Source organism: Crassostrea angulata, chromosome 6, assembly GCF_025612915.1.
Source record: "Crassostrea angulata isolate pt1a10 chromosome 6, ASM2561291v2, whole genome shotgun sequence".
NCBI classification, from domain to species: domain Eukaryota; kingdom Metazoa; phylum Mollusca; class Bivalvia; order Ostreida; family Ostreidae; genus Magallana; species Magallana angulata.
The window spans coordinates 37,940,559-37,968,442 of record NC_069116.1 but is presented as its reverse complement, the minus strand read 5'-3'; the positions used below and the strand labels follow the sequence as shown (position 1 = coordinate 37,968,442).

General features: G+C 35.3%; 3 protein-coding genes across 6 annotated transcripts; 1 reads left to right on the top strand and 2 right to left on the bottom strand.

Annotated features, from left to right (window-relative positions):
- Positions 1–4,726: 4,726 nt before the first annotated feature.
- Positions 4,727–9,291, bottom strand: LOC128189018 (protein unc-119 homolog B-like). Its single transcript, XM_052860390.1, has 5 exons — positions 8,985–9,291; positions 6,937–7,050; positions 6,710–6,818; positions 5,364–5,536; positions 4,727–4,877 (listed from the first exon to the last, which is right to left on the bottom strand). Exons 1-5 carry the CDS (start codon positions 9,139–9,141, stop codon positions 4,765–4,767), a joined length of 666 nt encoding a protein of 221 aa, XP_052716350.1. The 5' UTR covers positions 9,142–9,291; the 3' UTR covers positions 4,727–4,764.
- A 3,653-nt stretch (positions 9,292–12,944) lies between these two features.
- Positions 12,945–19,538, top strand: LOC128189017 (putative ankyrin repeat protein RF_0381). The gene is made up of 6 exons (XM_052860389.1): positions 12,945–14,287; positions 14,667–14,864; positions 15,337–15,435; positions 15,694–16,017; positions 16,904–16,996; positions 19,010–19,538. The coding sequence occupies exons 1-6, from the start codon at positions 13,004–13,006 to the stop codon at positions 19,142–19,144; spliced, it is 2,133 nt and encodes a 710-aa protein (XP_052716349.1). The 5' UTR covers positions 12,945–13,003; the 3' UTR covers positions 19,145–19,538.
- A 2,540-nt stretch (positions 19,539–22,078) lies between these two features.
- On the bottom strand, positions 22,079–27,755 carry LOC128190297 (uncharacterized). Of its 4 annotated transcripts, XM_052862315.1 has the most exons (5): positions 27,214–27,755; positions 26,727–26,893; positions 25,994–26,522; positions 23,830–23,985; positions 22,079–23,468 (listed from the first exon to the last, which is right to left on the bottom strand). In XM_052862315.1, the coding sequence occupies exons 3-5, from the start codon at positions 26,292–26,294 to the stop codon at positions 22,966–22,968; spliced, it is 960 nt and encodes a 319-aa protein (XP_052718275.1). In that variant the 5' UTR covers positions 26,295–26,522; positions 26,727–26,893; positions 27,214–27,755; the 3' UTR covers positions 22,079–22,965. The 4 variants fall into 4 exon arrangements, with proteins under 4 accessions (XP_052718275.1, XP_052718277.1, XP_052718273.1 ...); XM_052862317.1 differs by lacking the exon at positions 26,727–26,893 and having other exon boundaries at positions 25,994–26,388; positions 27,214–27,590; XM_052862313.1 differs by lacking the exon at positions 27,214–27,755 and having other exon boundaries at positions 26,727–27,160.
- Between the last annotated feature and the right edge of the window lie 129 nt (positions 27,756–27,884).

The window sequence follows — 27,884 nt, the reverse complement described above, 5'->3', positions numbered from 1 at the left end:
ACTTTTGTGAAGAAAATCCCAGCAATCGCGTTTATACTGATTATTGCATTCATGCTTCTGAAATTATCTTTGTTTTGATATCTCCAAAAATTAAAGAAATTCGCTTTTTTACTGGTGAATTCAGAATGATGAATATGCATGAAGACAAGAAAAGTTAAAAGAAAAAAGGCAGACAGAACAATAAACAATAGATAAAACGATGGATGGATGGAGGGATGATTGCATGGATATGGATATTTTTTTGTTGCTTGCTTTCCAAAATATTCGCGCGATGTCAAAATCATATTAACACAATAAAGACATATATATCATTCCACAGACAATTAAATCTTCATTATTGGAAATAATCTTTCCGTTGCAATTGAATCACGTTCTATAAAAATTGGTCAGTGTATAACGCGTCGATACACTGTTTTATTGTCCACTGTGTATAGAGAAGGAAACATTAACCTGGGTCTGAGTCCGCCTTCAATGTTGGTCTACAATGGGCTTTGCAATAAAACTGTGGGCGCCGGGTCGAGAGGGTTCGGGAATCATTACAAAAGACGACTCTTTAGATTGAGAAGTGACTCGGTCTTCATTTACAAGAACCAATTTACAATCATCAATTATTGCTGTGTAGGTAATCGACAATATAGTTTTTCTTACTGTCGATTAATAATAGGCAGTCTTTTATGAGAATAAATACGAGATTTAAGACGAACTGTTAAACAAAAGACGAATTTTGAAACTTTTATTATACATCAAATTCATGGGAATGATTATGGGATACAGCAAAAAAAACACTAGATCTCATATTTTGTGATGAGACATTTTCACTTGTAGATATTCGCTACATGTAATTTTTAAAACAAAAACACTAATTGATATATATAATTAATATGATGATATTGAACACTCTGAGTTAAACGTGTTTATTGGTTGGACACTTACATGTATAAGACACTCAACGTTTCAAACGCTTTGCACTTGTCAGTCCCTCAGACTTAAAAAGTGCTCTTTTGATTGACACCTTAAACGTTTTGGTGTTTTATTGGGTGGAATTATTATTAATTATATATTATATTATATTATAATTAATATATATTATTATATTATAATTATATATTATTATATTATATTATAATTAATATGATGATATAGCACCTATGAATATCTAAAGAAGTTGTCACATGTTTATGAAAGTAAACAGGTGAGTGATTATCATTACTGGTATGAGAAAGGTCCAAATCTAAAACAGCCTCGAAATGCCCCAACAATGTTGTACATCAACAAACTCTGTAATCAATAGTCCTGCCCACCTTCATTTTAATAAACTAAACACATTCATGAAACTGTCCCGCTTCTAGTTCTCTAGACAAGAAGACTCCTTTCTTCCTAAAAAAAAATTAAATGAACAAAAAAATAAGGTAACAATTCGTTATTCCCATCATCAACAAACTGAAATGCTGGGGGGGGGGGGGGGGGGGGGGGTATCTAGAGGGTTTGGGGGATATGATACGTAAATATTAGAACCTACTGACTACGTCTGGCACGCTTGACGTAATTTATGCCGCAATGCTCCGGTCGATGAAGAGGGCATACGTAAGGTTTTATTGTCTATAAAAGAGTTAAAATTACGCTACATTCCATCGCCAATGTTGCAATCACCCCTTTCTTAACCTTAAAGTTTGTGAGATACAGTGAATTTGTAATGATGTGGCGTTGATAGTGACAACTGTACTTCGTATTCTATACATGAATTTCATTTTTTGTTTCATTTATTTTTCATTTATATATTAAATTTATCTTGTACTTTATCTGTTAAACAGTTGGTAATTAAATAATATAGAACTTGCCAGCCTATGTTAATTGGTGATTGATTTGCAATTGATTGGTTGATTGGAGAACATGACAATGGCCAAGCTGAGTTTCGTTGAGGGTATTCTTTGGAACTGAAATCTTGCAACATTAACTTATTCTATAGACGCGACCGAAAATATTAATGCGATATTTATTAGTTTGATGTAGAACTGCCATCGTTGCTCTCCGTTGAGGTTGTCGATTGATCAAATGTCTCCATGTCATCAAAGATGGTTAACAAGTGCACGCAGTGGGGGACAGAATCAGTGTTGTCTCTCTTCAATTGGATAGGGTACTGGCGGAAAGAGAGAATATTATTAAAATCTCAACATGGCTTTGTTCTCTTGATGATTTAAGACGTTTTAAAAAAATAAAATCGGCTTTTTGCGATACTACCCATCAGTTTTCTGGATCATTCGGGTGCTAAGCAAGGAGCAAAACTATTGAATAAAATTGTATGCGCATAATCCAATTTTGGTTTGTAATGTGCTGTCATTTTAGCTTGATAAACGGTATTTTTAAAACTTGTAGAAACATATATAGACTGTATACGGGGTTATTTTCGCCCCGTGTAATTTTCACCCTTCTTCACTTGCAAACGGCTTCGCCCATACAAAGTAGTGTATTAAAGAGAGATAATATAAAACATTGTATTTCGTCTAGCCTTAAATTCACTCGCTGACAACGAGGGCGAAAGAGGCGAAAAAAAAAACGGTTGGGGGAATGTGGTAAAAAATTCCCCAGTATACAGTGTCTTTTGTTGGCGTTCTAGGAATTGCGCCGAAAGGCGTTTTAGACCACGCGAAATAACGCTTCAATTTTGTACAGTTAATTGATTTATATCTTTGATGACAATGCATTTTTAAACTCAATTTCTGTATTTCTTGAAACGAAATTGATACTAGTATTCAATAGCTATACAGTACTAGCAGTGCACACTAGTTACCGTGCCCATACGGTCATCTCCGTTCCCATTTAATAAAACATCTTGAAGAAAACAGATGTTATCCGCAACTTTGCTGGTTATGTCAAGGTGCTTTAAAATCATACCTTGTATATTGGGAAAGTACCACCTAGATTCATCCGTTGCCCCCATTTCAAAACAGGTTAAAATATATTGAAAATGGTTGAGATCCCTCCCTCGTTTTCAAATAGTCATGACACATTATTAAAGAGTAAGTTGGTAAGGGGCCACCCCTGACACACTCCTTTGAAGTGGTATGGGAAACATATCGATATTACTGTGGATAAAAAGTATATTTCAGTCAAAATACTTTCAACGGTTTGGAATTTTAAAATTTTACAATGTTACCATAAAAAACGTTTTACTTAAAATTGTTTGGAAAGGTAGAAAATTATAAAAGCCCATGCGGGATTCGAACTCACGACTCACCGATTCTTAGTTATCTCTCTAAACCATTGCGCTATGCTGTAATTAACAATCGGGGACAAGAAATCAATTATATAATCATACTTAATTTTATTGTTCATAATGTCACAATATGGAGGTGTCCATTACCACTTCAAGTAATAAATAGAACTTGGCATTTTCTTTGTAAAATAAATTCATCCTTGATAGCAAAAACAAATAACAAAAACAAAAAACAATCTCTGCAACAATAAAGAAAGAAGAATCAAAACCAGTTTGGATTGAACTTTGTCATTTATTAAGTATGAATGAAATATTTTCTTAATAACAACATAAAATATATGGCAGAGAGGAGTTCAGATATATATTTCTTCTTTTTTTTTTCATGAATGTCAACTTTGGTCTGACCTTTGACACTTCAATGTCAAAAAAATTTTAAAAAATGGACGGGAATGTTTTCTGTTTGTTAAAAGCAATTTTCACTGCAACTCATCTCAATATCACCATTTTAAAACAAACACAAATAATATACAGTTCTGAGATCCCCAAAATGGTATAACTTGTTTACATGACATTAATAAAAAAAATAGTTCTTGCGAGATTGTTTTGCCATAAATGTTTGAAAGGAAATATCATCATATTGTATAACAATGATTCTCAGTGATCTAAAATATTTCGAGTTATTTTTCAGGCACTTGCACTAAAAAAGTCTGCACACTCATACACAGTCCTGAATTATTGGATGTAAGAAAATGTTACAGAATTATTATGATTCTCGAAAGGAATAAAAAGTTGAACAAATATCGTCCCCATTTGATGGAGACAGTTATAACTTGCGTTTCACTGACAAATGGATACAGAATTAAAACTGAACTGTAAAATCAAGTTCATAATCTCTCTCATCAGTTATCATCCTAATAAGGCATGTATAGGTAAAATACATGCCGCTAAATATACATATACATACAATAAACATTATATATTTATATATCTAATAAATTAATTACAGTACAGGTTTAATGCCTATTGCTTTTGCTGGGTATCCAGGCAAAACGGAAAGTGTTAGGACATTGAGTATACTTAGGAAGAGAAGATAAGAGTTTATAATCTAAATACAAGTACTATGAAACGTCAGTAGAGCTAAGACACAAGAAACATTTGACTATCGGTAACTGTATATATAATAGAACCCCTAACACGTAAAAACTCTGTCGCCTTCTTCAACATGGTTTTGCTTTCCGCACATCGAGTTGTGAAATGAAGATAACCAATTATGCATAAATGTATTGTATGCAATAAATATCTGTACATCATCAAGGAATGATAAATTGTCTACTGAGATAAACACCCACGCAAACTGACCCACACTTGACACAAAATCAGTCTAAGAAACAAACATAATAAATGGAACTTTTGTTGGAATGTCATTTGAAATTTTTTTTTTTTTACATGTGTAAAATATTCATGTATCAATATATTAAATGTAATTGGACATGGAATGAATAAAAACGTTAACTCTCTCTCTTTCTCTCTCCAGGCCAGCTGAAGGTCACCTATGATCCTCCGTTGTACGCATAGTCTGCTTTGTTATGCATAATGAGCTGGTCCTCCACGAAATAGAAGCTGTCAGACCTGGTCTCGAACGGATGGCTGATCATGTCTTCCACTGAGGCAAAACAAAAACAAGAGGAGAAGTGACTAATCTTGGTTTGTTAATGACATTATCACCTTTACATTCCTTACGACATTTCCCTAAATAACATCTAGAATCTTGATGGTGACATAATCAAGATGAAAAATCATCCAAGTTAAATACCGGTATCAAACCAACCTAAGACTCCAGTAGTTAATTGGGAATGTTTTATTGCACATGTAAATATAATAAAAGCTTATTGTATGTAATGTTCAAAGAAAGGTAACTCTAAATAGTAATCTAAGCTAAGCTAAGACATTGTTTCCGGGGCTATTTAAAACACAACTACCATGTTATTAAAGTAACAAATTTGATTATCAGTGAGTCAAGAAAAGGTATTAACACCTAAAATACAGCTGTGAGATTGGGATTGACCTCTTCTGAATTTAAATATTTCATAAATAAACCAACAGATTCATTCAAAAATTGCTCTGTTTTAAAACATATCAGTCCACTTACCCTCATCTGGTGTTAGTGTTGGAAATTCATAGATATGTTCCACTGTATTCCTGCTGTGAGGAATACAGAAGCCAAATTCAAAGTCGAAACTTTTCAGGAGTTTATCACGGAAAAAATGGCGCTCTATCATGCGGAATTTATTCACTGGTTTCTCTCCCACAACAAATTCTACCCTGAAATAAAAAAAGAAAATTTAAACCTTATTACTGAATATTCAAAACCCCAAATTTAGGCCAGATGATTAAGAGTGAATCCTTTTACAGAACCTGCTTGGAATCACTGATAATACGTGTCAGACATAGGGATTGGATTTTTTTTTAACCACAGGCTAATTTTAGCTTGTACACATAAAATCCAAAGGCTAAAATAAAGATCTACTAGATATTTTATTGTATTTTTAACAATCTTCTTTATTACAGAGCAAAGAATGCTAAGAAGTCTTTAAAAAGGTGATGTGACCTTCATTTGTTGCCTTCAAAGAATACAAAGTAAAAATATTTTTATGAGGTGAAAAGGTGAAAATTCCTTCTTTTTTTTTTGGGGGGGGGGGGGGGGGTTGTGGTTTTTTTCTTTAAATATTATTTTAATGAAGCTAGACATCATCACATACATGTTCAAAGATCAGCTTTGATTGCAATGAGATCACCCCCCCCCCCTCCCCACACACCTAAATTTGAATACCTCAATGAGGAGATGAATCAATCTCCACAAATAGGCAACATTTGGAGTCAATTGATATTTGAAATATCAAACTTTCTTGATTGACAATAGATCTATATCACTTGAGACCTACTAGTTCATTGAAAATGACTATCATTTATAAAAATGTAAGTAAGATCACACACACCCCCTCCAAAAAAAATATTAAAAGAATATGTATGTTAACAGTGAATGTAATTTTATGGGTTTTTTTATGTTTGCATTTCTTATTCAAGGTAAATGTCATTTCTCAATAACTCTTAACCTCAAAATAACACACAAACACTTGAATTTATAATTTATACGCATAGACCAGCCCAGTTATTCAGGCTGCAATAAAGGCTCTAACAGCATGGTTTGCTGTGTTAACCCCTTTAGAAAAACATTGGGGAAATCAAGAAAGGTATTTTGTCCTTGTTGATAAAACATTCATGCATATTGATTCATTTTCATAAATACTAAAAAAAATTATTATTTTTTAATTAGATATCAGCCTGCTGTTTAAATGTCAGTAAAAGTCAAACAGCCAGTCCATAAAATAATCTTTTATGGATGGATAATAAAAATTTTATATTCCACACACATGTAAATTAATGTGTATCAACTATCAAAAGGCAAAAAACTTTTAATTGAGTCCATTGACTTACGTTGCTCCGACTGTTTTTAGCTTTAGGAACTGTGGTGTAAACTGATAGCGTACGAATCTCCCTGCGTGAGGGTCTACATCATCGAGTTCTGTATCAGATTCCGAGTCTTCTACAAAAAGATGATGCAAAATAAGAATTTTTATAGAGTGTCAGTAGAGACAAAACATGCAAGAGGCTACAGACAGTCCAGCACTTGGAAAACTGCATCATAAATAACATAAACAAACCTGGTGGTGGGGGCTTGGCCACTTCAAACAAAACAGCCCCTGAGTCCATATCCCTTAGTTTGAATCGTGTGAAGTCAATGCCATAGACATTTGCTTCAGGGGAACACAAATAATCTTTGAACAAAAAAAATTATTTTTGATGTTAATATAATATCAATATTTTAATATTTAATAAAATAAATTTAATATACAAATTCGCCTGACAAGTAACTAAAGAGAAAATAGTACACATTTTAAATGTGAAGACACTGATTTATTGCTCAATAGTCCAACTCAGTTTAAAAAGCGAAGATTGTTAGAGTGTGCTATAACATTCACATTTCTAAACTGGTTAAAATTTACTTGACATTATGTCTGGCGAAGTTGTAAATTAAACCAGATATAGTAAAAACTATCGAAAATCACTGGCAATCTGGCACATTTCATCAACTCTGTCATTAGAATGAATAAAGTCCAGATTATCTGTTTTGAAACGCTTCAGGTTTCAAACCAAAAATAGAGAGTCTACGGGGATTTTGCATTGCAATTAACATAAAGTACCCCAGATATAAATGTTAAAAAATTGTGTGAGGTGTCTCGTGTACTTTCTAATGGAGAAAAGATGTAAACAATTTCAATTTTGAATCTCCGAATGATGTTTGTCTTAGTTTGAGTGAAATTCTCCAGCTATAAACAGATCATGTATCAACGGAAAATTCTTTTCCCTTGTATCGATTTGAATTTTACTCCATTGACACGTATGCTGTTATTTTTTTTTAAATTAAAAATCATAAAGTAAAGGAAGAAATAACTTGGAAAAGATTATAACAAGTTTACCCAGGTGAGTCATTGATTATTTTCTTTGTAATACGGTGATTCAACAAATAATTTGTATCTAAAAATCATGGCTATTAATACAAAATGCATTACAAGTAGCATTCTCAAACAATAATTAATATGATTGGCTGTTCATTCGCCCTAAAAACAAGACAATTTACAGCAATCTTACAATTACATCTTTTTCGATGAAGGAAAAACATAGAATTCACGAATAATTCATAAAAATTAACAAGTTTTAAGTTAAAATTAAATGAAATAACTAATGATATGGTTTAAAAAAAAAAAAAACAAGGCTCAAACGATGTATAGGGCAAACAATTATTATAGTTTGTCCCAAGATATTTATGCAGCACATTTGGATGATTTTTAAATAAAAATATACATACCTGTGAAAAAAGTGCAATTGAAAAAGTTGAAAGGGATAATTTCCAAAATAATTTCATTGACACATTATCATCTTTTACTCAGAAAAATTCACAGGAACGAAAACAGATTCCTTACGGAGATTTATAATGGGGAATGTTTACATCATTTCTCCATTTGGAATACACTCGTAATACATCGCGCAATTTTACAACGTTATCATCCGGGCTTGCTGTAATACAAAATCCTTGCAGACATCACATTTTTTAGCAATGTATTGAAACCTGATAAGCTAACAGGGGCGTTTCTACTGAGAAATCTTGGAAATTTTTCATACTTTTGAATGAACATCGTTTGAACCCTGAGGTTTTAACAAATATCATGCAATAAAGCAAAATGTAAATCCAGGATATCTTGGGACAGAGTATAGGTCAAACGATAATTAGAGCGAACGGACTCAGGCGAACAAACCCAATACCATTTAATATCCATAATTTGTATAGTACACGTAAAAATATAAATGTATAAATGTAAATATCAAACCTGTCCCAGACAAAAGGATAAATAATGCTTTTAAGAAAAGAGCTGTTCAAGAGCATAAATTTTAAATTTGTTGAGGTTTGTTTTTGTCTAAATATCTGCACACATAAAAAAAGTATGTCCCAATACACAAACCAAATATACTTTGATCATTGTACTTTACATATTAACCAGCATTATAGTTTAAAAAACGTCGTATTTACATTTTGTTGTCTGACTCATGTACGAACAAAGAAACAAGCACCTGCACAACCTAAACAGCCGTTTTGTTTCATAGAAAACCCCGTTTATGGAAAATAACGTAAATAATTCACAGATATACTAACGTTCAGTGATCTTATTTAAGCGTAGTACTTCCTCTGGGTTGATAGTGGCTTTTTTCAACAGTTCTTCCTCCGTCATGGAATCAATAGCTTTCTCCTTCGATTTAGCTTGGCGTGCTAAAAATCCACCGCTTTTCTTTTTACCTGTAGTTGTACTCATTTTTGGTTAGTCAATTGACATTCTTTACACAGTGTTCTTATGATAAAATAGTGTTAAACTTTGTCTGTGGATATTCATATGATGATTCACATAGATAGTTGGCGTCTCTTCTAGTTCAAGATGGCGGCGATGGCAACGGGAACTCTGGGAGGAGTGCGAGGCTTTTCGTCTCCAAATATATTGAGACCTGGATGTTTCGCTCTACAACGATTTTAACAAACATTCAATTTTAAAGGACAAAGCAAAAAGTCACATATAGTTTATGCAATTAACAATTAGTAATAAATTATTACTCTTGTATGTTTATAAAGCATGTAAACATACATTAACAAGCCCAATAGTGAGCACATAGGCCACATCGCTCACCCGTACAACTGAACATTTCCCCTCTCAATGATTTCCTCTAAAAAATCTATGAATCCTAATCGTGGCTACACCTTTCCAGAGAAAAGTGGCTCTTATTTGACACCGATATTCTATTTATCAAAGAAAACTGTTGGTTTGAATTTGTGTTATTTCCTTATCAAGTTCAACTTGCACGTTGTCGAATGAATACACTCAACGCTTATTTGTTATGTGGTAAATAGGCCTTACATACCTGTCTTTAAAACAAGTCCACAAAAAACTTACTCTAGCCTAAATCAGACAGCAAATCTAAATGGATATTGACCAATGACCATTTACGTTTTTTTTTTTTATATTTTTACCTTCGCCTTGTGATGCTCCAGATGACATTTATGCTCGACACACAGGGTCATTGAATAAGAGGGTTCGTTTATACAACATCTCAGGAAAAATACGCAGAAAAGGCATAAAGGGCTGGCAATGGTTTTAGTCTTAAGAAGGGGGTTTATCAAATTTTTTCGGTTAAGCTAAAATATCAGTATAATTCTTCTTAATTTGTTTGCTTGTTTTTGTCAATACATGTGCATGTATATAGTATAATCAGTGAAGATGAATTTTTTATTAGACACAACCACATTTTTAGTTGCTACGTCCATGGATTTCTATGCTAAGGCTTGATACATGTAAAATAACTAAGTTTTTATGCTATTTGACTGTCCATGAAACTGCTATAAGTCTTTGCTAAATTACTGTCAGTGTAACTGCTTTAAGTTTCTATGCTCAAGAAGTGCCACTGAAACTGCTATAAGTTTGTTTTGCTATAAAAGATGCCAATCAAACTGCTATAAGTTTGTTTTGCTATAAAAGATGCCAATCAAACTGCTGTAAGTTTCTATTTAGAGTCACTGAATGTCAAAGAACAGCTGAAGGTTTTTATGCTGAAGGGAAGTCAAGTAAATAGTTGCAAGTTTCCTTTGCTGAAAGACCTGTAGATTTTGATGCTGCAGTAGTGTTTTCACTTGAAACAGCTGTTGGGTTTTATGCCGAAGAACTGTCAATTAAACAACATTTAACATTTGCTTACTACTGCTGAGGTTGTGTGCTTTCTGGAAATATACTTTACCAAATTGAAAATAAACTTCGTATGGTGAACTGCGATCAAGGTGGAACGTTTAGAGCTCAAGAATTCATGAAATGTCATGGAGGAGCCTTGTTATGCTTTTACTATGTGGGTCACTTGAAGTCTGAGAACGTATTGTATAAAATACTGGTATTACTGTCGCAGAAAAAATGGCAAATGAAGCAGAACAAGGCACTTCTATGCAAGATATGCAGACCCTCTTCAGAAATACAAAACACTAGCTGGTAAATTCCTGTCACCAGATTTACCAGTAAAAGATGAAATAGGAAATATATTATCAAAAGGGGAAGACATCCTAAAATGCTGGATAAATAATTTAGAAGATATGTTTAATATGGAAGACCCAGTAAATGAAGCAGAAATAACACCAGCTGTAAATATTTTGGATATATGTACCGATCCACAAAGTATAGACGAGGTCAAAATGGCTATAGCAAAGCTTAAAAATGGAAAAGCAACAGACATCGACCAGATTAGTCTGAGGATGTCTGGGCAACCACTATCTTGAAAAACATTTTACAGAATATATGGGTAGCAAAGGGGGGCACAACCTATCGGGAAACAGGCCTTAAGGAAAGTCACCAAAAAGGGACCTCTCCCACTGCAACAACTATAGAGGCATAATGCTGCTCTCATTCACAATGAAAGTCCAAAGCAGAGTTGAACAGGATTACAGAAACACCAGATCCATTACTGCGGAAAGAACAAGCCGGTTTTAGAAAGGGAAGATCATGTGCTGATCAGATTTTTACTCCCAGACAAATACTGGAGCAGAGTAATGAATGGAACTCTCCACTTTACATCAAATTCATTGACTTTACCAAAGCTTTTGACTAGCCCTTAGAAAAAATCCTCAGTCATTATGGAATGTACCAGATAAACTCATTTCTATCATCAAGATGTTGTAAACAGTCTTAAATGCCAAATTTATCCGAGAAACAAACCTATCAGATGAGTTTGAATTGAAGACAGGCGTGAAACAGGGATGTCCGCTTTCCCCCTTCTCTTCACATTCTGCATTGACTGGATCATGAAAAAAACCCATCAAAACCAGACGATCGGGAATCAGCTAGACCATGACGAAAATGCTGGAAGATCTAGATTTTGCGGATGAAATAGCCCTGCTATCACACAGACACCGTGACATGCAAGGAAAACCAACCATCTTGAAAATACAGCAGAAAAGGTTGAGCCTGAATATCAGCAACGCCAAAACCAAAATAATGAAGATCAACGCACAATCGGGAAACACATCACATTAGGAGGTACAGATATTGAAACAGTCTCTGATTTTGTGTATCGAGGAAGCAAAATCACTACAGATGGCGACTCGATGGCTGATGTCCTGGCTCGAATCTTTAAGGCCACCGGAGCATAAGCTGAATTACGAAACATTTGGAGATCAGCCAAGATCAGCATTAACACCAAAATGAGGATCTTCACGAGCAAAGTGCTTGGGGTCCTCCTGTATGGTGCTGAATCTTGAAAAGGCGACGAAAGCTATCTCGAACAAGATTGACACCTTCCAGACCAGATGTCTTCGCAGATTACTGTGCATCTTCTGGCCGAACACCATCTCCAATAAAAAGTGAAACACCAGAACCAAGACCTTTTTTTCTATCCCAAGTAATAAGTAAAAGAATGCGACAGTGGATTGGACATGTTTGTAGAATGAACCCAACTTCCATTCCAAGGGTTGCAATGAGGTGGATACAAACTGGAAAGAGGCAGAGAGGAAGACCAAGAGACACCCAGAGAAGATGAATGGATAAAAAAATGAAGGCGAACAACTGAACATGGAGACAGGTTCTGAGATGATCACAGGACAGGCCAACATGGAGATCCCTGGTAACTTCCTGAAGTGCTTAACCAGCAAGACGAGAACTAAGTAAGTAGTAAGTATAACTGTCATACATAAACCATTTGCTTTGAAACGAATAACTTTATTAAAAAGGGAAATTAAGCAAAAATAAATTTCTTTTTTTAATGTATATGAGTTTTAACCATCTTTAACTGTATAGCTCCACTGGTGTTTAAAACACAGTGTTCAAAAAGCCCAGGTTCGACCTTGCATGAAACTCAGCCTTGTAGTTTGTTGGGATAGATTAAACATAATTAGGGCTTCGGTTGTTCTCCAAACGTCTTTGTGTGCTCACAATTGATTATTTAGTTGATTAACAACATTTACTTTCTTTATAACAAAGACAAATTGAAATTGAATTTATTTTCCTGTTTGTTAAATCGATATCCACAAAAAAGTTCGGTATTTCTTTAAATTAATTATTGATTCATTCTTTTTTAAGTCCAACACGAGCATGACTCTTTTAAAATAATTTGATGTAACCAGTTCGTAAGTATTAGTTAGAAGGAATAAACATGGAGTTTGATGTATCTCCCTTGAAAGAGGCCATTGACAAAAAAGATGAAGATACGCCTACCACAGCACTTAATCTGATAAAAAACGGAGAAAACATCAACGCTCTTCACAAAAGCGGCGGCGGGTTTCTTCATTACGTTGCTTTAAAGTATAATGGTTATAAAGATGCACCGTGGCTCATCCCAGTAGTTTTTCAGTTGTCGAATTACGGGATTGACTGCAACCTCAGAGACAGGGAGGGGAATACCGCACTTCATATTGCATGCCGGAAGCCAAACACTTACCAACTTGTAGAAGCTCTAATTCAAATTGGTGTGGATCAGACGATACCTAACACAGCCGGCGAGGAGGTCGGGGATACCACCACTGACCCCTTGAACAAAACTGTGTTGAAACTTTTCTATCCGGGTTTGTGGGTTGCGATCGAAAAAGGCCATTCCGAGGAGACGATTTTACGACTCATAGCATCATGGGTAAAACTGGACGACCACCGCAAGGGCAAAAGTCTCCTCAACATGGGGCAGTTACTTCTTGCAGAACATCTCATGAACACCATTGATGCCAATATTGCAAATAATGAATTTGTGCATTGTGCGATGTCAAAGGATAAACAAAAATTGAAGAAGGCCATTAAAAAGCGGGGAGTGGATGTGAACACGAGAAATGCAGCTTTCTACGACTTGGAGGGAACTATTGTTCCTCTGCCGATCCTAGGGTGCCTTGCCCTTCTTTACGAGATCACCCCAATGAAAATGTTGATAAAACATGGAGCAGACGTCAATATTACTGTTGACGAGAGTGCGGCAGACCCCGAGCCCCTGTACTATTACGTACTAAAGAACTGCTTCGCATGTGATGCAGCTTACGACATGCTAGAGGTTCTTTTTGAAAAGGCGGACATCTCGTTGGTGCAACCGTTTGCTGTGGACATCGTCAATTCAGTTTACGAAAAAGCGTTACCCCTTACAATGGTCAAGAACCTCATGGACAAGGGACTAGATATGTTTACTCGTGATGAAAACGGTTACAGTTTACGGGACCGAATTTTTCTTAAGTACCACAGAGCAAGCAAAGAAATTATGAGAGAAAAACTGGCTTTCGTCGACGAACTTCTGATAAACATCGCCATTAGAGGTGACAAGGACTTTCTCCTGGGTCTGGCTCTGGACAGCTACGACTTTGACGTCACAGAAGACAGGAAAGGCCGATCTCTGCTGCAAGTTGTTGTCAAAAAAGAAGACGGCGCATTAAGTCAATTTGTAGAGGGACTTCCCAAAATACAGGTACATGCATTATGCATATTTAGGCCTACATATTAATTGGTTATTTCATTTTAGATATTTGTGTTGTTTGCAATCATGCAGGAACGTGGATAATTTGTAACAATAAACGCTTTCGTATACAGTATGCATCGTCTTTTATTGAGTTCATGGTACCAGTTAGTCTAAAATGTCGTTGCGTACACTGTTTTAAATACTGATGTTTTTGCATTATTTTGAAATATATATAACAATTATGCAATACCATTCCCGTTGGCAAAATACTAAATACAACTTCTGTGAAATTTTTACATGGAGCAGATAGGGTATATACGTTTTTTAGATTCTTGTGTTACATGTTGATGGCTTTTTGTATACACAGATTGAATATTTGTTTTCATAGTCGAAGATTCGTCAACTCCACACAGCTGTAGAAAGAGGAAACCTGCTGGAGGTTAAGAGATTAATCACCGCAGATTTATCCAAATCTCGAGACAAGGGCGGACGGGGACTCCTTCATAAAGCTGTGCTTTTTGAGCGTCGATTTGTCATCAAGTACTTGTTGAAAGAGTTTCCTAAAATGGTCCATGTCGAGGATTACGTAAGTGATAGTATACTATCACGCTTAGATCTATCTTCAAGAGGACTCGATGGTTGTGGCCATTTTTAGTCTATTTTGATCTCCTTTCAAAGAAGAGCTCTAAAAAATATGTAGGAAAGTAAACCAAATCTAAAAGCTTAAATATATGAATTTTTTTCTTAACTAAATAATAGATTATAGCTTAACAAATCTTATCATAAAATTTTACGCAGATCTGATGGTTAGTTTGTTGTTGATGATGACCATCTAGCCTCCTTAAATAGAAGAAAAGGGATAGTTTAACCGTTAGAGAAAATTCGGTCAATTGCAACGGGTTAAAGTTTTGGCGATAGATTGCAGCAAGTGATGGAATCAATCAAACTGTCGTTGAAACTCAGTAGGGTGGCTGGTTTTTCTTTTTTGGTTTAATCATTTGTTTTATTATACTAGTAAGTTACTTAATTCATATCTCAATCCCGATTCATTCAATTAGGGTGGAAGACAACCACTACACTGGGCTACCTGTCTGGAAGAAAGAGACATAGAGAGGATGCTGATAGACGCAGGATCCAGCATGTCTGCTCGTGATAAAGTAAGAGAGAGAGAGAGAGAGAGAGAGAGAGAGAGAGAGAGAGAGAGAGAGAGAGAGACAGACACAGAGAGACAGAGACAGAGAGCATGCATGCATGCATATAATGATATCACACATGTATATATATGAAAATGAAACTTTTGCATAAATATGCTAACACTAGCTGCTTCTATTGTCTTACAGTTTTACACTGTAAATGATTTATGGTTATAATAATGTTTGTGGCGATCATCAATCGTTGGCTTTATTCTTTAACAGAAAGGTCGAACACCGAGGACTTACAGAGATGTAGCAGCCGAAATCAGAAAAATCATCGAGAAAGAGAAGTCCAGGGACTATGGACTAGACATCTTTCTACTGAGAAAGTATCTCGAGATGGCTGATGCGATCAAAAACAACGATTTGGCGGCCCTGGAAAAGAGTCGCAACAGCATCTATGCAGATATCAAGCTGAGCGATTTGATGAAGCTCATGTTCCCAATCAAACCAAAGCCCATTGATTTACTGTGTCTGTGTATAAAACTTAAAACCGAAAGGTGTGGGAAATACCTGTTGAGCCAGGGATGGTCGTGGGAAATTAAGGTGGGATTTTACAACTTCTATATTAAATATCATCTTATTGTTTGCTTGATGGTATTCCGTAAGCATATATGGAATACACACAAAAGTGACTATATATAATATATTGACTAGACTACAGAATGACTAGACTACCGTTGACATAATGTCTCGACATATATGAAATTAAATTAGATTCTGCACAGAATCCAAACAATTTTGATTAACAATCCAACCACTGGTTTAGCTGATTCTGGCCACGACTCTTGAATCCTTTACCATGACCTGAAACTTTTGTTTTGTTTATAGGGGCATGGTCACGATTTTGGTCAAAAATTATTTTTTCGATTTTAATGTTTACAATGCTTCAGTAAGGCATTTTTAATAGGCAACTAACATTTGAGTGTCATTTGGTGAGTTATAAGCGAGTTACAGAGCTTACAATTCTTTGCAATGTAAACAAAGCTTCTGTTTACATTATGAATGTTGAAGTGAAAATTCCAGTTTTAGACCTGAAATGAATGTATTAATCGTTAGGAACTGTTTAATTATGCTTTAAATGAATGATAAGATAGACAAACCAGCTTGAAAAAGATTTTTACTGGTATATTGAACCTATGTAAACAAAAAACAGGGCACGAGCCTTGTTCACACGACTGGCACCCAAATTTCATTTTATCATTAGATATGCATTCCAAAAGTATTGCGAATAATAAAACCAGAAAAATAAAATTTGACCAAAATCGTGACCATGCCCCTTTAATATTCCCTTTTTTTATAACGCTATTCACGGTGGAAGTTACAACATATCCAACTTTTCTGCAATACGTAATTGCGTCTTTTGGTTTTTGTTTTTGTTTGCACCTCATTTACATGTACCGATAATCCAATTTTTATTTTATTTTTTTAGTATGTGGAAAATGAAAACGACAATCCAATTCCTCTGGAGAAAGCAGTTCAGCTGAGAAATCTACAAGGCCTGGTGGTGTACATCGAATATCAGGTTACAGTAATTTTTCTCATTTCATCAGTTTATAGCAGAAAGTGTAAATTGATATGGACAGATGTGAAATACATGTATCAATATCCCATCTCTATTCATGCGCCGTGGAATTGCCCCTGGATAACCTACTCATAATATAACAGGGTACCACATTGCACTGCATTATTCCATGAGCGATTATATAAAGGCATGCAGAGTTTTACATTCGCCGATTCGGTGACCAGTTCAAGTGGAAACCTTTTATAGTGATTACGTTTTGCAGCAGATTGTGTATCTCATACCAAGAACAAAAAAAAAACGATCAGATTACACTGTAATCAAAATTTTGCATTTTGCATGGGTGGCTTTTGTTCTCATTTTATTTTATTTTTTCACCTGTATAAATACGTGTATATTTGAAATTGCTTCAGAAAAGCTTTATCTGGAAACATGAATATTTTTAAAAAAATCTACATGTAATAATTCCGAAGCCAACTCAAACAATAAACGTTGTGATCGATTAGATGTCGATTATCATAAAACCTTACAAAAACTTAACGTGTTTACTCAGTCGCTCTCTCTAAAATGACTCTCGTGGAGAAAACTGTCTTTGAGAGAGGAACTGATTTTATGCAATTATTTCTGAAGAGGTGACAAATGAGAAACCCATTAGCGCCTGTTCCTCGCTCTCTGGAAACCAGGGATCTGTTGATGAGAAAAGCAAATACTGCTGGCCCGTTAAATCCGAAATCCAAAATCATTTCCTCATTGGATTGAATCCATTTCATTAAAGTGATGCATTGAGTGTAAATGTATTTGTTTCATACATTTTATACATCCAGGATGTAGTAAGAAAAGACTGCACTGTAATGGCATTCATTTCCGACTCTTTCATTAAAGTTTATATATAAACAAGATAATGATAATGCAGAATGCAAAAAGAATTTTCAGCGTCTTTATAATCCCTTGAAAGTTTTTACCCCATATGTCTCAAACGGGCGTAGAACGCGTTTGTAGGGAGAGGGATGGGGAATACTTTGCAATTACATTTCGTCTAGATTTTGAAAGTCTTACCCTGAATACTGGCCCTGGGGCCATAAAAGTAGATGAGCTCACTTTTGATCTCAGTCTCGCTTTTCTACTATATATTCCTTTTGAAAAAGTGAGACTGAGATCAAAAGTGAGCTCGTCTTACTTTTAAAGCCCAAAGGCCTGGTCCGTGGGGGTCGAAACTAGGACGTAAAGAAAAGATACTGTATGTACCATTATATAAACTTTACAGTAACTGTCGTGGCGTCTGTATAGCATACGTGAAACATATGCATATGTTCTTTCCAGGGCATAATAGAATGTACTTTTGTGTTCTTCGCATAATTTTAGTATTTTGATCCCTATAGTTTGATTGTGGTATAGACAATAAAATTGAGTATTATATAAACTTATTGAATTGGGCACAATAACATTTCGAATTTGTTTGCCATTGGGTATAATTTCTGTTGCCTATTAGATATAATCGAGGTAAGAATTCAGTTTGCGCTTTGAATTTACTATTTTGTAACCTTGGAGCTACTGAAGCGCTGCACGAGGTGCAGCCTCAGACCGGTCCCAATGGAATAATGGTGTTTTAGCCTTATGTGTGCCTCATGTCATGTCACGGAGAAAATTAAGGCCAAGGTTAAGGTTAACTTTGTGGTAGGAATTTATACCCTCGAAAAGACTCAACGAAAACTTGGTGCCTGAAGTAAGGACATTTGTCATTGAGCATGGTCTTTTCCGAAGAACATACAGTTCTTATATAACTATTGCCCGAAATTCCATTCAAAGGCTCTTCTATTGTAAAAAAAAAAAAAAAAAACGTTGAAGGGATCTTGTTACAGCCGCGGGTGTGTAGTCAAATCGCCCATCATGAGTGAATTGTCAGAACATCGTAACATTGCTTACACATTAACAGATGACATTAGTTACAGTGCCCTTAAAGCTTTCCTCACTAGAATTTAAAACAAATTTCGTTCATTATCATTTTCTTTTTTCTAGAAACAAAAACTTCTGGAGAAAGAAGAGGAAATCAGGCTATCGAAGCTGAAAAACAAAACTCTAGAAAAAGAAGAAAAAAAGGAGAGCAAACAAAAGAAGGAAGAAAATGAGGATTCAAAAGAAAAAAAGGACTGACCTGTCAAAGCTACAAAAGTGAAGTTCTAAAAAAAATCGTATTCTCGTGTTCTGTGTGGTGTCCATTTCTCTCTCTTGGTTGCACATTTTTTTCCCAAGGAAAATACGCAAAAAAGTTGATTAAAAGTTTTGTAATACTTGTATGCAATCTTTCATATCGGATACAGAAGAATATGTACATTTAAATTCTATCTTTCGTCTTTTTTGGTTTTTTTGTTTTGCAGACACCAGCTAACGCCAACAAGTCCCCAAACATGTAATTCAATTTGAAATGTATTTTTCGAGTTTTAATAAAAATGTTCAACCCAAGACTCAATGCACCTGATCGAGTGTACATTTCATTTTGATGCTTATCAACTTCTGCATGTTGATAAATTTTCCATCCTTGTTCCGTTTTGCCTATGCCCTGCAAGAAGTACCTTGCGTTTGGAGATGATAGGTGGGTATGACAATGGTTAGCTTACTAAGCTGGCAACCCGTTTCCCTTTCAGTGTAAATACCCGTTATAGTCTAGATCGCGTTCTATTGGATTAACTCTATAGCAATAGACATTATCAGGAAATTGATTTATTGTATATGTCACCATGAATAATGTACTAGTTATAAGGTGTGTTAATGTGTTGCATGTTTGATCATCAGGTATGGAACAATATGCGTGAACTGCTCTGCAAGTTTTATCTGAGGTTTTCTTCTTCTTGATTTTTAAATGAATATGTGTACTAGTATTGAAAGAAAGGTTTAATCGATTAACAATGTGTAATTTTTTTTTGCTCTAGATCAATAACGTGCAAATAAATATGATGCACCTCGGGTACATGTACATGTATTATACATTTGATGAGGTCGATCGGAATATGCCTTTATTGACCATAAGAGGGTATATCGACCGAAGGCGAAGTCCGAGGTCCATCTTCCCAAGATCACGTGATTACAATCGTCTAATCGAACGCTTTTTGAAACTACAATGATTTTAACAGTTTTTATAGTGTTTATGAACTAAAACTTTAAGACACTTTTTTTTATTTTCATAAAATGAATCAATATATAATTATTTTTTTTTTTAATCCAATAGAAGATGATCTACCGATTTTTCTTCTTTCAAGTTTAATTTAATGCTGATATTAGAAAGGTGATTTATAGCAAGAGCTTATGCATTTTACATTCTGGTATATATTCTGTCAAAACAGGGAACTCATAGTTCAAGGTGCTAGGCGTGCAATTCTTGAAAAACGGGGCTATGCTATATCACTTAGCAAAAATACGTGATTTTTATAGGCTCCAACCTAGATCTTCCCTACTGTCCTTTACAAAAAATTAGACTATTGAGAATAGTAAATTGTATATAACAAATATTATATTTTACTTTTGATTCTCAAAAATCTTAATTTTGTAAAAGACCCTACCCTATTTGTGGGGGTATTTTATATACATGTACATACGTGTATTAAATGAAGACATTTTAACAAGAGGCTCGGGGCCACATCGCTCACCTAAGCAACATTAGCCATAGCTCTGGTCAATTCAGTGTTTTGGAATCAAATACAAATGATCTTTGGTACAGTAGATGTTGCATAATGAAATAAAATTTCATTTATTTTTTCTTATCCTTTTATTAAATATTGAGTCTCTTTTGTTCATTCAGTTTTGAAAAGATTTTAAAAAGGTAATTTCGATCGATTATTCCTATGACTAGATTGAACTCCCATTCTAGGTCAACCCTAACCCCGGGGGCCATGGTTTCAGCTAACGTAAATCTACACTACATTAGGATGCTTCAACACCAATTTCAGATTTCTGGCCAAATATTTATTGAAGAAAAAAAATTAAATGCCATGAAATTTCCCATAATTCTTAATTACCTCCCCTTGAAAGATGATGTAGCCTTTTACTTGAATAAAATTGATTCCTCTGCAACAAAGGGTGCTTTGGGCCAAGTTTTGTAAAAATGGGCCTGTTGGTTCTGTAGAAGAAGATGAAAGTTTACAAAGACTACGACAACGACGACAGACAGTGGACAGATTTGATCAGAGAAGCTCACTTAGGCCTCTTGCTCAAGTAAACTAAAACCATATTGTCACTTTCCTTTTCTAAACGTTCTAATATAGGCAAAACGGGGATTTGATTTCATAATTTGAGATCGCAGGCTATCTTAAATATCGATAATCATTTTCCTTAAAAAACAATACTGATATTAAAGCAAAATACAGAATTATTGCCTTGAATTACAGTTTAACCAACATTTTGGACGAAGCAAAGAAATTTAGTAGGATATTGGATGAAACAAAGTCATTAAGGAGGAAATTGGATGGAGAGAAGTTAATTCTACAGGATATGAACCACACACTGATAATGGAAAACTTAGTATAGGCCCAAATATTTCAAAAATGAGTTTGATTTTGACATGGTTATATGACAATTTTTTTTTTTTTGGAAATGAAACAGCGTGAATTTGGGAAAGAAATTAATATAACTTGATACAAAGCTAGTTAAGGGTGTAATATATATTGTGACACACTTTCTTTTACAATAAAACAAATCTTTCAAAACGTTGATGTGCAGTTGCGTAACACAAAAGGATATATATGCGTACCCTACGGTCTGCAAGTCATGCGTTCGAAACTAAATTTTTTAAACTGATTTTTTCTAAAGAATGTTGTCAAATGGTCAAATGCTGTTCAACTTGATTCATGAACACGAATTTTTAAAACGGGGCTTAAATTTTGAAAATGGCATACTTTCGCCCACGTTCACGTTGAAATCTCAAGGTGTACCATGCCACGTTAATTAATTAAAGCAGGCAGATTCAGCTGCACACCGAAGTAGAACCCTGAAGTACTCTCCATGTATGTGCATTGTATAGTCATTATAGCTGAAGTAACATAGTGACATGCTTCACCGAGCCATACGGCGAAATCAACAATGATTCTGATAGACAACATTTAAGATGTCGTGTATTTTTTACTCGAAAATACATTTTTATGAACACATAAAAGGCATACAACTAGCATGGTGTATTTTTTTTTACAGAAAGAACAGAAAATCGATAAACTGTTCAGCGGCTGAGATAATAAAATGTCAGCACGTATTGAATGCTTCTGGCATTTGATAAAGATATTTTAAAAAAAACCTAGATTCTCTCACGACATGTGGATTAAGAATACAAAGCAAAATCGGAGGGACATCATTCCTAGGTAACTTGATCAAAATAATATAATTCTTGTTGGTGGTTTACCAGGACGCGAAATACCCGGTATAAGATTCACCATGGTGCTATTCTGTCTACTAAGAGTTGGTCCCTACCTTAGATATACATGGACACAATCTTGACTCTTGCAAAATATGTTTCTCTTACAATTATTTTTGCATCACAACTAATTCTTTAACTGAAGAAATCTGTATTAAAGAAAAATGAATTCCCACAATTCTTAATATCAATTTCAATTGTTAACGGCTAAAACAGTCTACCAGACTTGGACAACGCTCACAGAAAGGAAAAGAGTATTTGTTCTTGAACCCCGGAGAGAAATATGACAGATGTAAGGAACACATTGTTTACATTGAATTATATGAAGACAATACTAGCATCACCACACGAACACGCTTTTCAGTACATTGCATGGTTTGTGTGCACTTCAAATAAAACAATTAACACTGTATATGCACATGTTTAGTTTTCCATGTTTTAGAGTGGTTTCAAAAACTGAAAGCGAAGGTCTCGGTTGTGATAACCGCAAGCACATGCAACAGCAAGCATGTCATAAACGCAAATATTTATTTTCTTTATATTGACTTGGTTCATAGAGTATTCCACCAATGGACTTTCACGTGAATAGTGGTCCTGAATCACGCTCAACTTCACCCACTTCCACTAAGTCCTTGCCCCCTTCTTCCACAGAGTCCCTGTCCCCTTCTTCCCCAGAGTCCCTGTCCCCTTCTTCCACAGAGTCCCTGTCCCCTTCTCCCTCCCCCTCCCCCTCCACCGAATCATCACATAGCTCTCTCTCCTCGGTTACCTGGTTCTTGCACTGAGAGTCGTGTCCACCACACGATCCGTTTCGAATGGTCGTTTCATGAGAAATCTGTCTTAACTGAACGTACGAGTTTGGATGAAATGTCTCACGGCGCGCATCCTCCGAATTAGGAGCAAGGGAGCGAAACAACACAACGAAATGAACAATGTCCAGGATAAGGTTGCCACAGGCACCGAATCCGGCAAGTAGAAGAGACCAAGGGAAGTAAAACGTCAGGTTTTGGTTTAATTTTAGTTTATTGGTTGACGCTACTTCCGCCGTCCAGTTGAACACGACAGCTGACAGCAAACAGACTGTAATCAAATAATGAAAAGTTATCATATATTTTTTTTTCTAGGGTTTTTCAAAACATGCGTACAGTATAGAAACATATTATTGATCTTACTCTCAGAAAAAATAAATGATATTCAATGACACACTGACAGACACTTTGAATGTTGAATAAATCAGGTACTTATAAAAGTATGCCGAAATTTATTCTTACATTGATTTTTTTTCCCTTTTGAAATAGGAGCTATTCAAAACATAGATTACTGTACATATTTATCAAAAGTTTCGTATTTCGTCAAGTTAATAATCCCCAATATCTCTCTTACTCTCCCCCCCCCCCCCCCCCCCCCCGCACTCTCTCTGCATTCTCCACACTCTACTTACACGATATTGTAGAAGTAAGGACTACGACTAAATGATATCGCAAAAAGCTGCTGGTTTTGCAGAGAAATGGAACACAGAATACAGCGGCTAGAATGGAGGCCAGCAGTGCCAGGGTACACAGTACCTGTGACCAGACGCGCAAAGAGTACTGGATTTCTGAAAGACACAATCATTATTTTAAACTTTAGTACTATACAAAATGTAAATCATTTCTGGAAAACATGGCGATTGCTTTACTTCATATTTCATATGATATCTAAACTTCATGTGAGACTCAACAATTGCACTATTCATAGCTATAGTACTACCATTCATTTCTGGAAGACATATAGCGATTGCTTTACTTCATATTTCATATGATTTAAAGACACGACAACTGCATTACCTAATTTATACCGAAAACACATTTCTCCATCATGCTAAATGTTGACGATGAGAAGGAGGGCAGTGTTGTTCTATTATCTCAACATTCATTGTCGGCGAGATGTATGAGTTTTCTAATTAATTAAGATTTAAGATCTTGTGTTCTTGTAAAAGATATAGTTGGGATACAAAAATCAGAGAGTTGGAAAAAAGCTTTTTGGTCATGACCCATTCATTTGCAATTGTTTGTGCAAATGAATTCCTGGAAAAGCAAGGAAACTGAAGAAGACCTCGTTTGATGGATGTTCTGCGTACGGATCTAATTATGCTTTGCTGCCTCATTTAAGGATGACTGCGAAGTGTGGCGTTTAGTTATTTGCCTAGTGTCACGCAGGTGCAAAGATAACATAATAATGTATTAATATTTAATATTCTGGTATTCTTTTACAGATTATTGAATTTTGATGTCAGTACCCGGTATGTAACAAAATTATACAGCAACATGCCACATTCTATAATATGCAAACAAGAGTTATAAGAAAAAACAAACAGTAATAATATATGGGTCTTACATATATTATCCAAGAACTGAATAATTAAAAAAGCTTTTGTTTAATATTGTGCGAAGTAAGAATGCTTACAAAACAAGTATTACATTACATGACTTTATAGTCTAATCTAATGTTCAAAATATTTCACTTGATTTTGCATTACTGTCCATTACATTTATTTCCTATTTAACATCAAATGCCATTGCAGATCACTCTCAGTCTCTCTCTAAGTGCCCTAAAATCGGCGTACTGTAGCGAAGAGAGTGTTGCTCAACTGAACGTTCCTTTTTAGCGATATTCAATTATTCATGAAATTTTAAAATACTTTTATAAATTGCACATCAATAATCTGCTGTAACCCAACTTCATCTAATAAAACAAAAAACTAAGGGATGAATTATTCTGGTGAACAGATGGGTAATTTGATGCTGATGTCAAGTAGAGTTTCAGACATGTTAACAAAGATGCATTATAGACGGCCAATTTGCCTAATGGACTAGGTTTTCACGTCTCCGTGACTGCTTAAGTAAGGCCAATCTATTTTCTATGGCTCCATGGAGATTTTTTTTACGATCCAAGGTGTTGAAGACACAAAACTATGAATTTGCATCTTTTTCTAACAAATACCTGATTACCACGAGAGATGGTTCAAAATCATTTACATATCAAACCCTAGGACAGGTCTAATTGCCAGTAAGCGGAAGTCTTGGGAAATAAAACTTAACAATTATATGGGTGTCCTGTTTGCAGACAACGATTTGACAATCCTTATTGTCTAATCTATAGAAGAGAAGAAATCGATATCTTATGCGTTAACACGAATATTTGATCACTTAATGCACATTTATCCTCCGCGTTAACATACAGTATGCGTGGCCTTGTGAAGTGGTCCACAGCAAGAGATAATACACATACGTGTAATTACAAATGTTCGGCTAAAGTGATCTTTCATAATGTTACGACAGATTGAAATGATACTGTTACCTTGGCAACAGTTACCTCAAGCAATAATTTTTACTCCATGCGTAACCACTTACTTTCTGTATATTTACACGACAATTGATATGGTTACTGAACATTTCAAAATTGCTAATAAATTTTATTTCCTTCATAAAAAAGGGACAACTGAAAATAAAATATAAAAAAAGAAACCTCTCCGAATTCTCTTTCCTTCATAAAAAAGCACAAATGAAAAAAAATTCTCAAAGAATAAGCAAACAAAAGGAGAATTAATTGACATGTCAGGATACCTTTGAAATCATTGCCATTTGCTATGTCCTCCTTGAAGGCTTCATGGTGTGTTACCGAGCTGAAGGCACCGTTTTCACATTTAACTGTATACCACAGGCCGGTGTAAATCTCCACACTGCGGACATCTTCCGTGTAGTTGTCGGTCAGGAATTCCGTCATGACGACCCATCCGTGGGTGCTGAAGGCGAGGATCTGGAATATAGTGGACACACAAGCCAGGCCCAAAAACAGGACGGAGAACAACGGATTCATAGTACACTTCGACGAATTCACGGGGACGATGCTGTATTCATCTGCCATTTTATCGCTCCGTCATGCTTTTTCTGTATTTTGTTGATATTTTTTTTCATACAAGAACAAACAAGCGATTGTATCGTCCTCCCTGCCACCACATCTGCAAAGATGTCATAATATTAGATCCGAGATTTTTGGGTTAGTCTAAAATGTGGCTTAGCCGCATGTCTTTCCCGATCGCCACGTTAAAACGGATCAGCTTTTGCTCGGTATCAAGGCGCATGGGAATTTGCTCTGACATACAAAAGAAAAGGGTAAAGCAGAGCTGTATCGATACATGAATATACAGTCTTTTGTTAGGAATGTATCTTTACCAAGTATATTCAATATAAATGTAAAAAAAATGAACCTATGATCATAAATTTGGCAGAAACGAATAACATGACACCAGCATAAAGATTACGCTTTTATCTTTTCATCAAATGAAGAAATACATACGTAATCTACGTCGAATCCAGTTTTCCCATCAAAGAAATAACACCTAGGTTTAATTTCCGGAGAATGAATACTTCACAGCTAGGATTTAGATAACGCCACACATTATGTCGCCGAATCAATACCAACCAGGTGAATCAGTCACCCAGTTGTATAGTGCTGTGCATAAACTATAACAGATGCGTATTGTACTATCATTATCCACAACATTTTCTCGCAGATTTATCTACACAGTGCACGTCTTTTTTTTTTCGCGTATATAACGACTTCCAAGCTGGTGTGTAGTCAACTATTGTTTTCCTATTTTTTCGCTTGAACGGTGATTTAAATCCCTTCGAGTCGCAGTATCAAAGGATTGTTGTAAAAATCAAACAAAATTCATTTAGATTAAATAGTAGATTTAAAAAACCTATAAGCTTCATATTATATCGATCCTGATGTAAAACGATTTTTTTAAAGCCCTATAATTAATAATAAACTCATAAATTACCTTTTTCACTGTTCGCACTAAGTCCTCAACAGCGCCCTCGTATAGGACAAATTCAAATAAGAAAGCGGGGCTCATCTATTAAGTGCCATATTTTGGACGGACCCTTGTTCATTCCCCTCCCCGAGAAGACCCGTAATTAACTATGTGTAAAGACCCATTCACGCTACACTGGAATTTCTATTCTCGAAACAACGACAAAGAAATTCGATAGTAAAAGACATGCATTATTTTTCGGACGTTGTCGGTAACCCAATTTATTTAAGCAGGGAGGTTTAAATTTAATTCTGTCGACCCCCTGTCAACCTTCATTTATTGGTTTTCAGGTGGGGAGAGGGGTGTCCGATGCAGACAAGAAGATAGGAAATTGTAACAGAGTCGAAAGAAATTCCAGTCACTTTAAACATGCATGAGAATTAGCCAAAGAAACCAACCGCAAATCTGAACTTTAGACTTTGCTTAACTGAAGTCAACAATTGAAGAGTGATCGGTTTACTTCACATCCAGGGTCTTTTACATTCACAGACACGTCAGGTGTGGGCGAAATACCCCGGATGAAACACCCGAAATTGATTCCAAATATACCCCCCCCCCCAAAAAAAAAAAATCCCCGTAATGTCCTTTTGCCTTGTGAAGCTTTTTATCAGGTCAAATTCTCGGCTTTCGATTTCGAT